At 43.8% G+C, this 17,532-nt stretch overlaps 1 protein-coding gene across 4 annotated transcripts in view; it reads right to left on the bottom strand.

The window, feature by feature from the left end:
- CSNK1E (casein kinase 1 epsilon) overlaps nt 1–17,532 on the bottom strand; it is a 98,559-nt gene that overhangs the window by 47,099 nt on the left and 33,928 nt on the right. For all 4 annotated transcript variants that reach the window (XM_073592584.1, XM_073592585.1, XM_073592586.1 and 1 more), the window contains one exon: nt 9,654–9,737. In XM_073592584.1, coding sequence (XP_073448685.1) covers nt 9,654–9,729 — 76 coding nt within the window. In that variant the 5' untranslated portion in view covers nt 9,730–9,737. The remainder of the gene's footprint in view (nt 1–9,653; nt 9,738–17,532) is intronic.

The following is a 17,532-nucleotide window of genomic DNA, read 5'->3' as shown; positions in this document are numbered from 1 at the left end:
GAGCCCGGCAGAAGAACCGGAGGGCGGGAGAAGACACCGGAGGCCGGAGAGCGCGGAGAAGAAGGAAGAGACCCCCGAAGTCAGAAGAAGCCCCCCCAGAGCTGACTAATAAACTACTTTATAAACCTGTGTAGTGTGTTTTATTTTTGACACTTTTCCCAGGTGAATGGCTAGGGATACAATGTACCCCATACTCATTCACATAGGGTGGGGGGCCGGGATCTGGGGGCCCCCTTATTAAAGGGGCTCCCGGATTCCGATAGGCCCCCCCGCCCGCAGACCCCGACAACCAACGGCCAGGGTTGTCAGGAAGAGGCCCTTGTCCTCATCAAAATGAGAACAAGGTGCTTTGAGGTGGGGGGGCGCAGCGCCCCCCCCCCTGCCCCGAAGCACCTACCCCCATGTTGAGGGCATGCGGCCTGGTACGGTTAAGGGGGGGGGGGGCGCTCGCTCGTCCCCACCCCCTTTGCTGCATGCTCAGATAAGGGTCTGGTATAGATTTTGGGGGGGGCCCCCACGCTGTTTTTTCGGCGAAGGGGGTTCCCCTTAAAATCCATACCAGACCGAAGGACTTGGTATTGTCTGAGGGGGGAACCCCACGTCAATTTTTTTTCATTGTGGCGGGGTTCCCCTTCATCCTCAGCACACAAGTCGCACCGCATGATGATCCGACTTGCGGTGCCACTTTTATTCAAATCAATGGGCTCCCATAGGAACCATTGATTTTGAATAGAGGCAGAGAAACGCAGAACGAGGCTTAACGCTCTTTTTACAGCGTTAACCCTCGTTTAACACCTTTTACCGGTGTCTGGCATTTCCAGTACTGCTCTTGAACGCAAATTTCTGGCGTTCAGAAAAAAGCCAATAAACTCCACTGCTCATTAAAGCTAAAAAACGCCCATGTGTGCATGGACACATAGGCTAACATAGAGTGGAGTTTATGGGCTTTTTAAAAAACCTCAGTTTATCAGCTCCAGTGTGCATGGAGCCTAAAAAGGAAGGGTCAATTGATACAAAAGGTAATAGCTGTGGGGGATGAGCTGATGGAGGAAGTAAAACAGTGTTTGTTAGAAGCAGGATAGGCTTCTTTAAAGAAAAGGGTTTTCAGGGATCATCTAAAGATGGATAGATTAGGGGACAGTCGGACAGATTGGAGTAGGCCGCACCAAACGATGGGAGAAGCTCTGGAAAAATCATGTAGGCGAGCATGGGAGGAGGTGACAAGGGAGCTAGAGAGCAGGAGGTCTTGGGAGGACCGAAGAGAGGGGCTTGGTTGGTATTTTTGGACTAGGTTAGTGATGTAGCTGGGGGCAGAGTTATGGGTGGCTTTGTAAATTATTGTTAGTACTTTGAATTTTATTTGTTGGATGAGTGGAAGCTAGTGGAGGGATTGGCAGAGAGGGGTGGACACTGAATGGTTGGCAAGGTGGACGAGTCTTGTAGCGGCATTCATTATGGACTGAAGGGGGGATAGTCTATGTAACGGTAATCCAATGAGGAGGGAGTTGCAGTTGTCAAGGCGAGAGATAACCAGGGAGTGAACTAGAAGCTTGGTGGTGTCATTAGTTAAAAAGGGGCATATTCTGGAAATGTTGCGGAGGCTAAGGCGGCATGATTTGAACAGGGATTGTATGTGGGCCTGAAAGAGTCTAAGGTTACCCCTAGCAACCTGGCATGTGGGGACGGACTGATAGATGTGCCATTAATCTTGACAGAGAAGAAGTCAGGGGAAGGGGCACGTGGGGGAGGAAATATTAAGAGCTCAGTTTTAGATAGATTCAGTTTGAGGAAGTGGTTTGACATCCAGGCTGATATGTCTGTTAGTAAATCAGTGATAGGTGAGGAGATTGATGGGGTGAGCTGGGGGGCAGAGAGATAGATTTGGATGTCATCACCATATAAGTGGTAGTGGAAGCCATGGGAGGCTATCAGCTGACCCAGGGAGGACGTGTAGATCGAGAATAGTAGAGGTCCAAGGACAGAACCTTGGGGGACCCCAACGGTAAGAGGAGTTGGAGAGGAGGAAGTGGAGTTGTAAGTGACACTGAAGGTGCGATGAGATGGGTAAGATTCAAACCAATGGAGAGTGCAGCCATGGGGACCAAGCAAATTGAGTTTTTTGAGGAGGAGGGGGTGGTCAACTGTAGCAAAGGCAGCGGAAAGGTCCAAGAGTAAGAGTACGGAATAATGGCCATTGGTTTTGGCTGTTATTAAGTTGTTTGTGAGTTTTAGGAGGGCAGTTTCTGTGAAGTGCTGTGGGCGAAATCCAGACTGAAGGGGATCAAGAAAGTTATTCTCAATGAGGTGGTCGCTCAGTTGGTTGTAGACTAAACGTTCAAGGAGTTTGGAGGCAAAAGCCTGTGCCTGTGCATTCAGGCATGCAGCTTGGGCATAACCACTCCACCAAAAGTGCATATGGCAGGGCGACAAAGCAGAAGAGCAACTGGGAGTCATGTTCAAAGCATTGTCACCCTATAACAGGAAAGGTCTAAACAAGAATGGTAATGGTAGGTCTCACCAAGTATTTTAATGAACACAGTAGACAGAAGAATTAGAAAATTACTTTTGAAACTACATAAACCTAACACTTATATGGGATCTTGGTGATACAGTTGGGTAGAGTGAATTAGGAAATATTTTACCCAAGTAGAACATAACATCTCCATTCCGTTTATTTAGCTGCAAAGGTCAAATTTGCTTTATGAAACAAAAACTACTCTTATTTAAATTTTGTGTACGTTATTGTTATTAGTGTACATATTTAATTTGACTTTTGTTGCATTTCTTGTCTGTGAAAAAACAAGAACAGGACCAGGATAATTGAAAAAAATTTCTGTAACCCTGAAGAGCCAGTTAATACCCACTGCACCCTAAAATAAATCCAGAGACAGGGTTTATATCTGCTTTAAAAGAGTTAAATGCTATATGACCATTTATAGTATTATGTAAAGGTCTCACCTAGGACAAGAAAGCCAGAAAAAAAAAGCAAAAAAGGAGCATAGATTACAAGTAAAGCAGTGAATCCACAACCAGAGAACACAAGAAGGCCAATGTAAATATTCAAAGGGCTTGGACCTTGGAAATAAACACAAATGTTAGAAAGTGATCAGGGCCATCAGATGCTCCTATCCAAGCAGAAGAAAGCCTACCACAAACCATTCATCCACCTCTATCTAAAGCTTGTGGATCAAGATTTCAGTATGCGTCTTTATAGGTTCTCTTTTTTGAAGAGGGATCATAATTTTTAGCACATGATGGATTAGTAAAGCGATGCAAAGTGCAGTAACCCAGTAGGATATCAGTGTTGTGAAGACTGCTAAAACAATTATCAACTGGTCACTATAGGGCACCACTTAGTTGCCAAGTTATGCCAGGAACTTCATTTGCCTCTGCACAACTTCTGGATGCAATCTGGGCCTGCCTAAGAAAGTTTGCAGTGTATACATTTTCCAGGTAGCCACTAGGGCACACAGTCCCCCACATGTGTACTGAAGGGAGCTTATTATGAATATTTGAGCCAAAGTGTCTGCCAGATGTGAACTGAAAAGAGGCTCATTCTGGATATTTGGCTAATATTATTCCACAGCCTGTCAACACAATAGGGCAGGCCCACAGGCAAACGCTCAGCTGTTGGAGGACAGAAGGTTCAACCATGATAGAATTTTATTTTTGTATCCTTCACATGCTATTGCTGAACAAAGTCTTTGGAGGACACCAGCAAAAAATGGAGGCAGGCTGAGAGTTGTAGGGGTTCTACTGAGCTGTCTTTACAGCTCGGTTTGACAGTGTCCAAACTCCCAAAAGCAGCACCATAACCCTACATACCTGAATACTCATCTTGTGTCCCCTAATGCACAATTTACACAAGAAAAAGTTTTGGCTGTACATACAGCTTAAAAATATTTGGACGGTAGGACAACTGAGGCATGTGTTTAATCTATAAATCAAGGCTTAGGTTCTATTTAAATGTCGCCTAACCCCGAAACAAAAAATGCAATATTACTACAAAAAAAAAAAACTTAGTCCTTAGACATGTTGGCTTTCTTAGTTTTCCTTTTCCCTCAAGATAAAAATATTTTCAGCAAATACAGAGATGACCTGTTGATCCTGCCTAAAATGCAGTGTCCTTGTCACTTCCCATGAGCTGCACAGAAGAATATAAATATCCTGTAATCTATTAATTGCCTTGCTCTCCGTGTAATGAAGATGAGGATACATACATGTTTGTAAGCCATTTTAGGAAAGCAACCTAGGGTGACAGCCAAGGTTCCATCCATTGATACATTGAAGGAGTGATAAGGAAAGGAAGAGTGTTATCTGCAGGATCACCAGTTGAAAATACAACAAATTAAAATTAAAAAAAAAAAAAAAAGACAAATGAATCCACCACACCAAGTGCTAGTAAACTGTAATATATGACATTTTTAGTTTTGGATTTAGATACATTTCTACTCCCACTGCCAAAGCTACATTCACGGTTTGCTGCAAGACGCTGCACCATTCTTTACTCCATAGTGCTCCAAGGTGCCCTGGGTCTTTCACAATCCTAGCAACACCCCCGTCAATACTGTTTGCTTCTGAAACAAAATTACCATTTTTTTATTTCTCATACATGCACTTACCATGTTATCCTATAGTAATAACGTTCTCATATCACTTTTTGGTCCAACAAAATGCACCCACAGGATCCAAGGCAGACAAACATTTAACAGCTTAACTAAGCTATTAGGGCTCCTACAAGAATGTAAGAAAATGGGCAGACTGGGTGGGTCACAGAGTTCACATCTTCAGTTCAATTGAACTATTTGTACTGAGCCTTTCAGGATACACACTTATGTAGGCCTGGATGATCTAAGCACCTGATTATGTCAGGTCTGAGCCGTCTTTACGTTTCTTGTCCCTGTCGAAGAGCCAATACTTTAAGTCCAATGTCTGCACAGAGTATAATCCCATGGAACTCCCATAGCCACCATAAATATCCTTAGGAGGGGGTAGCACAGGGGCAGAGGCTTTAGACACAGGAGACCTCCAGGACCCAGGAATGGAAAGCAGTTAGATTTTCTACCCAAGGGCACCCAAAATAGAAACACTAACTCTGGATGTCTAAACCAGGAAAGCATCCAAGCATAGAAAATGGGTCAGTATGTTACAGATCCCACCCGACACCACCCTCCCACAGTCTGAACATTCTCATTAAAATACTTAGTACATGAAACAGAAAAAGTGATGATAATTCCCTCACAATTCAATGTCAGACTTTTTTTAGCTCCCAAATCCCTTCCTACAGATCACACAAAAACAATACATACAAGAGCTTGCTTACCCCAGCTGCCCAATGCAAGAACAAGGCAATCTACCTTATGTCCTATGATTGCAGTTCACACCAATGTGCTGCAGTGGAGTGTGCTGAAAAAAAGAAGGACTTTTTTGTGCAATGTATTGTGCCTCAATGTGCTGTAACACATTACTAGGTAACACATTATTAGGTAACAAAAGGATCCTGTTCTCTTAAAAGCATAAACAGCAGCACAGTGTCTATGTCATCCGCAGCTCTCCCCCCCCTCCCCTCCTGCTGCTATAAAAAAAATTATTATATTTGTACCATCCCATCTGTTATCTAACGATGTGTCCCAGGGCCTGTGCTGTATAAAAACTTTGCAGATTTCTACCTCATCTCAGAGCATTTCCAGGTGCTCATGTGACTGCTCGGCTCTCTCTCCTCTCCCCTCCTCCCAGCTGACGTCAGCGGAAGGTTTCGGCCCCTCCCACTATAGCTGTCAGCCAGGGAGAAGAGAGAGCTGAGGAGTCACATGAGCGCCAGGAGACACTCCGAGATAGGATAGAAATCAGCATAGTTTTTATACAGCACTGGCACTGGGACACATATCATTATATAACAGATGGGGTGGTATAAATATAATATAGCGGCTTAACAATCATTTTAAAGTGTTACTAAACCCACAACAGTAAAATCAGTCTGTATATGCAGTAAAGCCTGCTTGTTATACTCACTGTGGAACCTAAAGGGTTAATCCTCTGCATTGTATAAAAAGGCTGTTTATTCCTGGCTTCTCTGATCCCCCCCTTCTTCCAGAGTCCCCAATCCATCTCCTGATAGAACAGAGCCTTGGACTCTGCACATGCTCAGTTTGGGGTGTATTGCTAGAGTTTTTTTTTTTTTTTTGGGAGAGTGCACAGGGCCAATCAGCACTGTCCAGACATCAGGGGTCCTGCAGACATCAGGGGTCCTGCAGCCTTATAGGACAGTCAGGAGGAGAATGTAAACTCCTCCTACAAGCTTTAACCAGTGCTCGGCTGGACACTGCCACAAGATGGCTATATACTGCTGATGAGAAAAGGTATTTAGCAGTTTACATTTACTAAAATTATTGCATTTTCATGTTGTGTACTGTGTACGGTGGGAGACCAGATATAGTGAATGCAGAGTCCTGGGTTTAGTAACACTTTAAAAAAAGAAAAATACACAGCAAGCAGTGCAATTTTAAAAATCGCATTGCAATGCTCGGTACACGCTGGGGTAATTAAGAACCAATAGGAAATGTCTTTTCATATCTTATATGAGGTTTCATTTAAAAGTGTAAACTCTAGCAATGGATTCATCCTATTTCTTATTGGTCAGTTCAATATACTACTGGAAGCATTTTCTTACACATGTTCAATAAGTGCAAAAATGTCTGTTGATTCTGCATTAAAAGGAGAAGTAAAGCCAAAGCTCGCTTGGCTGTACTGCTCATGTGGATCACAGGAGTGCTCCTGAGACCTGTTTTCAGCACACAGTGGGCTGAAGTCTGCTGACGTCACAGAGCTAGTCCAGACTCGGGCCAGATCGCGAGGATCCGCCCACATGCCTGGACTGGCATCCAGCTTAGCCTCTCAATGAGCAATTGAGAGCTTGAGCCAGCCGCTCCCAACCCCTCCACAATGCTCCAGTAAACGTGGGGGGGCGCAAAGCTCACGGAGCTGTGGGAACCGAGAGATCTTCAGTGTTCGATCACTCGGTTCCCAGTGTTAAATCTTGTGAGCTAATAACTTCCTGTGCCTCTACTGACTTATTAGTAAGCATTGTTCAGTTCTCTGTGGACTATAGAACACCTCCCTCTGCTATTTGAGAAGTGGAGGTGGTCTGTAGTCCTAAAACACTTCCTGCCCTAGGATGACAATGCTGGCTCCCCACTGCTACAATAGTGTCAGTAAGCATTTCATCTTCGGACAGGAAGGTAGTAGTTCAGATGCTTGAGGCCTATATAACCTTGTGTAGAGCACATGTGAAATTGCCAGACTGCTGGTTGGGAGCTAAACAGTGGGGACCTTCAGTGGAGAGTGAACAAGTCTTGCTTTTTAACTGCTGGTGATTGCTGGGTTGCATTTTTAGGTTCTTTTTTTGGGCTTTTCCTTGTAGCTTTTTAACACCTTTTTCTGACACTCTTTAAACAGCTTTTTTTTTTTTCTTTCCTTCCTTCAGCCTACTAATTAAGGGGAGTGGTTAATTGCTCACAGGTGCTTGAGGCCTATATAAACCTGGTGTAGAACTCATTGTGAGCCTGCTCATTTTTGAGTCTGCTGGAACTCTGTCCAAGTGGAACTGGTCTAAGCGGTGAGTTAAAAAACGAGTTGAAAACAGGTTATAACAGGGGTCATAGTACCTGTGTAGTGTGAGTACCTGAGTGTTGTCTGAGTAGTGTGTGTGGATCATTAGTACTTGTGTATTGTGAGCGCACATAGGTCTGCGAGTGCACGTGTATTGTCTTGTTGAGTACCTGTGTATTGTCTTGAGTATTAGTGTCAGGAAGCTAGTTGTTAGTACCATGTAGGGCATTCTCTACTACTCATCGTCCAGTCCCTGTATTAGAGCTCCTGAAGCTGACTGCCCAGCAGCCTGTATTTTATTTTAAGTACAGTGCTGAAATGGCTGTTCTACCTTGTTGACTCAAATCAGCTACATGTGGGTACATGGAGTAATCTTAGGAGAATGCACTGTAAATTTGTGATCACATGGGAGCCATTCACAATCTGCGCTGTTCATAACAGAACTCCTGTTTGATGTACTTCAAGTCTGCACATTCTATATTGGAGAATCCTGCATGGCTCTGGTTCAAGTCAGCATAGTCATCCACATGATACACAGATTTAGAGTGGTTGTAAAGGCAGAAGGTTTGTTTATCTTAATGCATTCTAGCAGCCTCCCCCTAACATGGTACTTACCTGAGCCCCATCTCTGTCAAACGATGAGCACGAGTGCCTTAGCCGCCTGGGACTCTCCCTCCGGATTCTCTGACAGAATGTGTGTGAGAGAGAGCGCGCGAGAGCGAGCAAGAGAGAAAGCGAGAGAGAGAGAATGAGCGAGAGCAAGAAAACTAACCACAGCTCCATGTCTGAATGGACACACGGAGCAGCGGCTCGGCTATCCCCATAGCAAGCTACTTGCTGTGGGGGCACTCAACAGGAGGGAGGGGCCAGGAGTACCAAAGAGGGACATGGGAAGAGGAGGATCTGGGCTGCTCTGTGCAAAACCACTACACAAAAGGTAAATAGAACATTCTTTTTTTTTTCTTTAAAAAGAACAAATGAGACTTTACAATCACTTTAAGCTGCTTTAGGGCTGTTGTACATGAGGCCCATCTAGGTGCAGTGCATCCCTTGCTATGTATTAGTGTGCACGGAAGGGACAGGTGAATCTGCTCAGCCTCACTGCCTGCAGCCAAAGTATATGGCAGGCTGCAACTGGACAGGGCTGAAAATCAATCAGTGGTACCTATGTTTGGGGCCCTATGTGTTCAGGAACAAAAGCCTGAATGCATTCACCCATGAATAAATGAAAAGGCTGCGAAGTATGCACTGCACCTATATGGCCCTCTGTGCATGGGGCCCAAAACATGGGTACAGGCTCTTATATCTAGACTGTTATTGTGACAGTCTCTATAATCTTTAGGGAGAGATCTCCCAAAAGAAGTGGAATCTTAAAGTGGTAATAAACCCAAAAGCAAACATTCATTATATTGCAGCTTACCATTTCTTAGCTGTGATGGCTGCATTCATTTTATTTTTTAGACTTTCTTTCTTGTGTTTTCATTTAGTCTGTAAGTGCCTTTTTTTTTTTTTTTCAAAACAACAAAGCTTCCCAGCAGAATGTATCAGTTACACAGATGAAACAAACCATTTACTACGGACTGGGGTACTTACAATAATCAGCTTTTTTGTATGTAAAACATATACATACCTCCCCCCCAGACTGACAACGCTGCTGTCCAATGGTAGCCTCTGTGCGCCCTTCATCTAGAGTGTAGGGTTTTACTGGCCAGATGACCAAATGAAGACAGAGGAAAAGACCCAAAAAAGATAACCAATCCAACCACCACCTCTAATGATTGGTAAACTACAATATTTTACATTTTTGGTTTTGGGCTTAATACCGCTTTATCCATATCACATACAGGGGAAACCTGTGTTTTAATATACCATGCAGCAGATACTGCAATGAATTATCCTTTACTTCTAAAGACAAATACTAAAGGCAGATTTTTTGTGACGATGCTCAGAAGTTAGCCAAAATCAACATACAATGCAAAACGCTCCAGGTCAGATGTGCCAGTCTTGTCACATTCATTATAATCTTAGAGAAAATTCCAGCTTACCTAAATAGATGTCTCCAAAGGAGCCACTTCCAATCTTTCTGCCCAACCTGTACTTATTTCCCACTCTGAGCTCCATCTCTTAACCTACACAGGAATAAAATGGAAAAATAAAGGTTATTGCTTTGCCTGTAAATGCTAAACTTCCAAAGCAGACATGTATACTGTAATGGCTTTATGGACCAAAAATGGGACACAAAGAAAAAAAAAAAAAAAAAAAAAAAAAAAGGTGGTTAAAAGGAACCATCAATGTTCATAAAAACACCTGTACAACAAACAGCTAGAGAAAAAAAAAAATGAAATTAGACACTTGTTCTCTGGCTGACAAGCAACACAGCGCAGCTTAACATGCGTCCAAGAATGCGGTCAGCACCCAGCACGCCAAAGCAGGGGAACATTCCGTCCAGGAATCTCAGAGGAAAGAAAAACTTTGCCCATCTGACAGTTCGCGGATGTCCTTCAGTTGAACAGGGGAGGGAGGTATTTGGAGAGATCTGCAACCATGTACAAATTAGCACACTTCACTATGTCAATTTTAGAAAAGATCCCATTTTGACTGGTATGATTAAATAGTTAATAAAAATTGATTACAGTATTAAAGCTGGCGTTTTTTTTTAATTCGCATCAGGGAAGGTACTTACACTCAATGAGAAGTGTCCCTTGTGCTGTAGGCTGCTCTTAGTTGAAAACGTCAGACCTTTGCCCCCCTCCCATACCCCAGCAATGGTAATTTTCCAGGGGCGTGGGGCTTAATACAGCCGTTAGACCTGTCGCAGGCACTTGTCAAGAATACCGACTATGCCTGCCCTTTCCACCCCCTCCTCCATTCTTGGAAGCTGTACTATGGCTTCCATTAATACAAAGGGCTCTATGAATGTAAGAGGCACCTGTCCTCCATTCATAGAGTACTTTTCATTGCTGGAAGCCATAGTACAGCTTCTATGAATGAAGAAGGGGCAGAAAGGGTGGCATAGTCGACACTCTTGAAAATGCCTATCACAGGACCAGCGACTGTGTTCACTCCCGCAGCATCAGGAGATTACCGCTGCAGGGGAACGAGGGGGGGGTTTAGAAGACTGAAGAGTTCAACTAAGAGCAGCCACCAGCACAAGGGACACTTCTCATTGAATAGACGTACCCAGTTAAAATAATTGAACTTAATGTAGGTTTTCCAACAGAAAAGGAAAATGTACTATTGCAGAATGCTTTGAGTACACCACTGAAGGAGAAAAAAAAAAAAACACACAACTCATCTTATGGAAAAAAAAAAAAAAAAAAAAAAAAGGGGATTGTCACACCACTTGTGCCAAGGTTGGTAATCTAGGATTTCTGCACCCTGTATTTGGGTGAGGCTTGTGGGTCATTGGGAGCCACAGAACAGGAATGTCTGCTCCCTGAGGTTTGCATATGGAAGTTATGATCCAACACCCATAATATAGTTATTCTTGCAGTGCAGCAACATTATTAACCACTTGCCGACCGCCGCACGCCAATGTACGTCGGCACAATGACAGCGGTGGGCAAATGGGCGTAACTGTACGTCCCCTTTAATTGGCGGGGCTAGCAGACGCGCCCCCACCGCGTACAGCGTGACCGTGCCCACGGGACCTGCGGACTCAACGGCGATCGTGTCACGGAGCCGCAGAACAGGGAGATGCCTATGTAAATAAGGAATTTCCCCCGTTCTTCCTAGTGACATGACAGAGATCACTGCTCCCTGTCATCGGGAGCAGTGATCGCTGTCATGCGAGTGGAAGCCCATCCCCCCCACAGTTAGAATCACTCCCTAGGACACACTTAACCCCTTGATCGCCCTCTAGTGTTTAACCCCTTCCCAGACAGTGTCATTTACATAGTAATCAGTGCATTTTTTATAGCACTGATCGCTGTATAAATGACAATGGTCCCAAAATAGTGTCAAAAGTGTCCAATGTGTCCGCCATAATGTCGCAGTAACGATAGTTTTTTTTAATATATTTTTGGGGAATATTTATTATAGCAAAAAGTAAAAAAAAAAAAATGTTTTTCAAAATTGTCGCTCTTTTTGTTTATAGCGCAAAAAATAAAAACCGCAGAGGTGATCAAATACCACCAAAATAAAGCTCTATTTGTGGGAGAAAAAAAAAAAAGGACGTCAATTTTGTTTGGGTGCAACGTCGTGCGACCGCGCAATTGTCAGTTAAGGCGACGCAGTGTGAATCGCAAAAAGTGCTCTGGTCAGGAAGGGGGTAAAATCTTCCAGGGCTGAAGCAGTTAAGTGCAGTTGAGCAAAAGTATCAAGTGCTCCGTGGCTTGGCAACATTAGTAACCTGAAATGCTGGGATCAATTTCAAAAGATACCGTCTGTATGGAGTTTGTATATCCTTGTGTTTGCATCAGTTTAACCACTTGCTTACTGGCCACTTAAACCCCCTTCCTGCCCAGACCAATTTTCAGCGCTGTCACTCTTTGAATGACAATTGCGCGGTCATGCTACAGGTTTACCCAAATGAATTTTTTATCATTTTTTTCACACAGATAGAGCTTTCTTTTGGTGGTATTAAATTGCTGCTGGGTTTATTTTTTGCTAAATAAAACAAAAAGGGACCGAAATTTTGAAAAAAAAAAAAAAAAAAAAAACATTTCCATATTTTGTTATAAACTTTTGCAAACAGGTAATTTTTCTCCTTCATTGATGTGTGCTGATGGGGCTGCACTGATGGGCACTGATCAGCTGCACTGATGGGGCGGCACTAAGAAGTGGCACTGATGGGTGGCACTGATGATTGGTACTGGTAGGTGGACACCGATGGGCAGCACTGATCTGTGGCACTGATTATTAGACACTGATGGGCATTGATTGGCAGCACTGGTGGGTGGCACTGGTAGGTGGCACTGTGGGCACTGGTAGGTACTGATAGGCGGCACAGTGGGCACTGGCAGGTGACACTGGTGGGCACAGCCGCGGCCTTCTGAGTGAGGGACCGATGTCCCTCTGACAGAAGCCGGTGATCGATTTTTTTTCCCCTCACGCTGGCAAGTGAGCACCGATTACCAAGCCTCTGTTTACATCACGTGATCAGTAGTCATTGGTTGACAGGTGATCACGTGGTAAGGAGCCAGGATCGACCCCTTACTCGGATCTGTGATCAGCCAAGTCTTAGACTCGGTGATCACAGAGCAGGTCGCACAGACAGCGCTTGCTCGGGAGGACATCCATGGATGCCCTCCCGGCAATTAAGGCCCACGCTGCAGCCGTCTTTCGGCTATAGCGGGGGCGGCAAGTAGTTAATTCCTCAGTTAACCTGAGCTAGTTAGTGTTGGTGGATGTGTATTTGCACAGTTGTGTGTAGAGATGCAAAATTAGCCAAATTAAAGTGAGCTGCAACCTCTGGAAATTGCATTAAAACTTGCGGAAATTGAGGTAATCCTCAACACGTTTACAGATCATGGGTTTATAAATATTGGAAATATACAATCAACCATAACTTTATGGCCACTGACAGGTTAAGTGAAGACATTGATATATCTTGTTACAATGGTATCTGGAAGTCAATAGAATGTATTAAGCTGCAAGTAAACATGCTGTCCCTGAAGTTGTGTTGAAAGTTGAAAAAAAAAAAAAAGGGGGCATTGCAGTTTGGTGCACATAGGGCTGCAAAAACGCAGACAGGTCAAAGTGCCCATGCTGACCTGTGTCCAAAGCCAAAAGCATCTACAATGGGCATGTGAGAATCAGAACTGGACCATGGAGCAATGAAAGTAGGTGGCCTAGTCTAATGAATAATGTTTTCTTTTACATCATGTGTATGGCCAGGTGCGGGTATGTTGCTTATTAGGGGGAAGAGATGGCACCAGGATACAGCATGAGAAGAAGGCAAGCTGGTGCAGACAGTGTGATGCTTTGGGCAATGTTCTGCTGGGAAACCGTTGGTCCTGTCCTGTGGATGTTACTACACACACCAACTACCTAAACATTGTTGCTGACCAAGTACACCCCTTCATGGAAATGGTATTCCCTGATGGCAGTGGCCACTATCAGCAAGATAATGCACCCTACCACACTGTAAAAATGGTTCAGGAATGGTATGAGACCATATGAAACTTGGCCTCCAAATTCTCCAGATCTTAATCCAATCGAGCATCAGGGGAATTTTCAGGAAAAAAAAACAGTCCAATCCATGGAGGCCTTACCTTGCAACTTACAGGACTTAGGATCAGCTACTGACGGCTTGGTACCAGATACCACAGCATACCTTCAGAGGTCTAGTGGCATCCATGCTTCGATGAGTCAGGGCTGTTTTAGTGGCAAAAAGGGAGACCTACTCAACATTAGCTGAATGGTCATATTATGGTTTATTAGTGCATGTGTATTCATAGCCAAAACATTTTTATGTAGTTTTAGATGGAGTATCTGACCCTTTTCTGCTCAATCAAATTTTTATTTATGCCCTTGATATTTGTAGTGGTGTCCATTGTTAACAGTGTGGGGACACTGTTCTAATTACAAAAGTCTAAGGGCCCACCGCTGCAATGTGGTTAAGGCACGTTATGTTGTGCATTAAGGCATTATTTGAATGGGCTGCCAAATACACAATGGATCCAAAACGAATGGCAAACACAATGTTTTACTATATTATACAGTGCACTGCAATACAGGTGTGTTGGCATGCCATTCAAAAGAACTGGCTCTATAGCACACCAACGCAGGTAATGTACAGGACTACAACGAAATGGCATAAACAAACCCTAAGAGGGCAATTTTTTTGTGATTTCTCTAATTTCCTGTGGCGTTTACTGTACTTAAAGTGGAACTACACTGCAACTAAACCCCCACAAACCAAAAACACTATTCATTTTTAATATTCAAAGAAACTCTCCCATCCACCCATGTCTCCATGCTTTATTATGCTGATAAATCACTTTTGAAACCCCCCCCTCAGCATTTCTGGCCGTGGCAACCATGAGCAAGGGCAAATTATTCATGTAGCATTTTCTTCCTAGAATTCATCTGCCCTTAGCTCAGGGATGCAGGAGGAAGAAGGGTGTGCTTAGCTGAGAAAACTCCTCCTCCCTTCCTGAAGGCTCCTGGAATGTATGACATCATTTGCCTAGGGGAAGAAGCCAGGAAGAAAATTTTTAAAACAATTATGATATACCTTCCTATTTACGAATGCCAGCAGAAGGATTAAAAATAGCCAATGTTGACTGAGAGAGTGAATTTCCACTTTAAGTGAAAAGAAATTTCCCCAACATATATAAACCCTTAAAGCATTTAACTCTGCAGGGCACCCAGCAAAGAAAACAGCCATTGTTTAGAGTTGCAGGACAGGTCAAGGGGTATAATATACACACATCTGCTGCTCTCCTATGAAACCACAACATAGAATGTTTCCTAGAAACACACAAACATTCTGCAGCTCAGCAAACTAATAAACATCCAAAATTTCACTGACTAGTTATCTAGGAAGCAAAGGAACTAATGAACTGCTGTTCACCAAAGAATATATTTTCAAAATGCCCTGAACGTTTGGATGCAGTCAGTGTTTTTTAGTTTTCACACTGTCTGAAGTCAAGTCTCTCAGAAGACCTGTAATGTGGTTACCTTTACTAAAGGCAACATGGAGGTTTTGAAACCGTGGGCCAAACACAAGGGGAGAGTTGTGGTTTGCCATTGCCAAATTATGGTTATGACATTTTATTAAAAGTAGTCTTAGGCCCCATGCACAACGGGCCTTTAGCCCTGGCACATGAGACCAGTGTTTAGGTGTAGGCGGAAGGCACGGGTGCACCATCCAGCCCCTCTGCCAACAGCTTGTAAAACTCTATGATAGCCCGACAGCTGCTGGGGCTGGATGGTGGACTGAGTGCCACTATTGTTTAGGGCAGTATGTACCCAGAGATGAATGCCCGGAATGAAAACAGTATTACACAGCTTTTGCCCCTGGGCACATACTGTCCTAAACGTTGACAGCACTTTTCCAGCTGCAGCAGCTCTCCGTTTTACAGGCTTCTGTTAGCAGGGCTGGAAGGTGAACCTGTGTCTTCCGCCTGCACTTAAACTCCAGAGACTCCCACATCGAGGTTAAGCACCCAATGTGCATCAGGCCTTCGAAATTCACACTACATATTAATTGGTAGAAGATAACATATCAGCAAAACCAATTCACGCCATTACTTTGACCCCTTATTAGATATTGTTGAGAATCGTATTTTCAAAACAGCCAGTTTCAGAAACTAGCCATAAATAGGAGGATCTGCAAGGCCAAGTATTGGGCACACACATTTTGCTTTTGACAGGTTTCCTGTAAGGCCTGTGTCAGCTGGCATTTGGCATGCTTCAATGGCATCATTTTGACATCTGTTTGAGACACTCCTTAGAACATTCAGAATTCATTGATGGTGCAAGAGGCCTGCAGCTGACTTCCTTTTGGACGTCCTATAGAGTTGTATGGGAATGCAAAACTTGCTAAAAGTGAACAAAAGCTAATAAACACTGACCATGGTGAACTGCCAATGCTATTCAACCAAAAACGCAACCATACTAAAATGAGACAATCAGATAATTTAAAAAACTTAAATTGCTTTCAGTAATTATTTTCCAGCAAGTTAATAATCTTGATCAATATGTTCCATGATGTAGGTCGTAGTAGTTTTTGTACTTTAAATGCTGCATCACCGTTTGTGTTCACTGAATATTATTCGAACATTTGTCACCTCATCTCAAATCAGCCCAACTATGGCCAACATACACTATATTGTCAAAAAGTATTGGGACGCCTGCCTTTACACGCACATGAACTTTAATGGCATCCCAGACGGATGTTAGCTCAAACGTGTCTTGCATACACACGGTCACACAAAGTTGTTGGAAAATCCGATCGTTCTAAACGCGGTGACGTAAATCACGTACGTCGGGACTATAAATGGGGCAGTGGCCAATAGCTTTCATCTCTTTATTTATTCTGAGCATGTGTGGCACTTTGTCCGTCGGATTTGTGTACACACGATCGGAATTTCCGACAACTGATTTTGTTGTCGGAAAATTTTATACCCTGCTCTCAAACTTTGTGTGTCGGAAAATCCGATGGAAAATGTCCGATGGAGCCTACAAACGGTCAGAATTTCCGACAACAAGGTCCTATCACACATTTTCCATCGGAAAATCCGACCGTGTGTACAGGGCATTAGTCTGTAGGGTTCAATATTGAATTGGCCCGCTGTTTGCAGTTCAACTCTTCTGGGAAGGCTGTCCACAAGGTTTAGAAGTGTGTCTATGAAAATGTTTGACCATTCTTCCATACACTATAAGCCAACTCAGTGGCTGTGCTACCTGCTCCTGTCTCCATAGGCATGTACAGGAATGCATGATCTACTTGGCTGGGTGTGTCTATGGTCAAAACTGCTGGTAGGTATCTCTGCAGTCCTGACCTCAACCCGATAGAATGCCTTTGGACGAGAAGTCCTTGCTCTAATTCATCCCAAAGGCATTCTATCGGGTTGAGGTCAGGACTGCAGAGATACCTACCAGCAGTTTTGACCATAGACACACCCAGCCAAGTAGATCATGCATTCCTGTACATGCCTATGGAGACAGGAGCAGGTAGCACAGCCACTGAGTTGGCTTATAGTGTATGTATTAACTCAAAAGGAAACCATGGCAATCTTACAAAATTTTCAAGTTTGAGGAACCTCTCACGCTGACATCAGGTGGCTGCAGGCATGAGATATCTGTGATGTCCCGCGCTGCCAGTGTAGCGGTCCATACACCATAAAATACAGCCCCAGAGTGAGTATTCATCAAACTTGCTCATGAAATGTGAAGCATTCCTCATCGGTCAGCACATTCACGTAGCTGTGTTTACTAATGAGCGATTGTCACTGTGAGCATTAAGAAGAAGAA

This window comes from Aquarana catesbeiana, linkage group LG07, assembly GCF_042186555.1.
Source record: "Aquarana catesbeiana isolate 2022-GZ linkage group LG07, ASM4218655v1, whole genome shotgun sequence".
NCBI classification, from domain to species: domain Eukaryota; kingdom Metazoa; phylum Chordata; class Amphibia; order Anura; family Ranidae; genus Aquarana; species Aquarana catesbeiana.
Note: the sequence above shows the minus strand (reverse complement) of the source record. Positions and strands in the feature narration are given on the sequence as shown.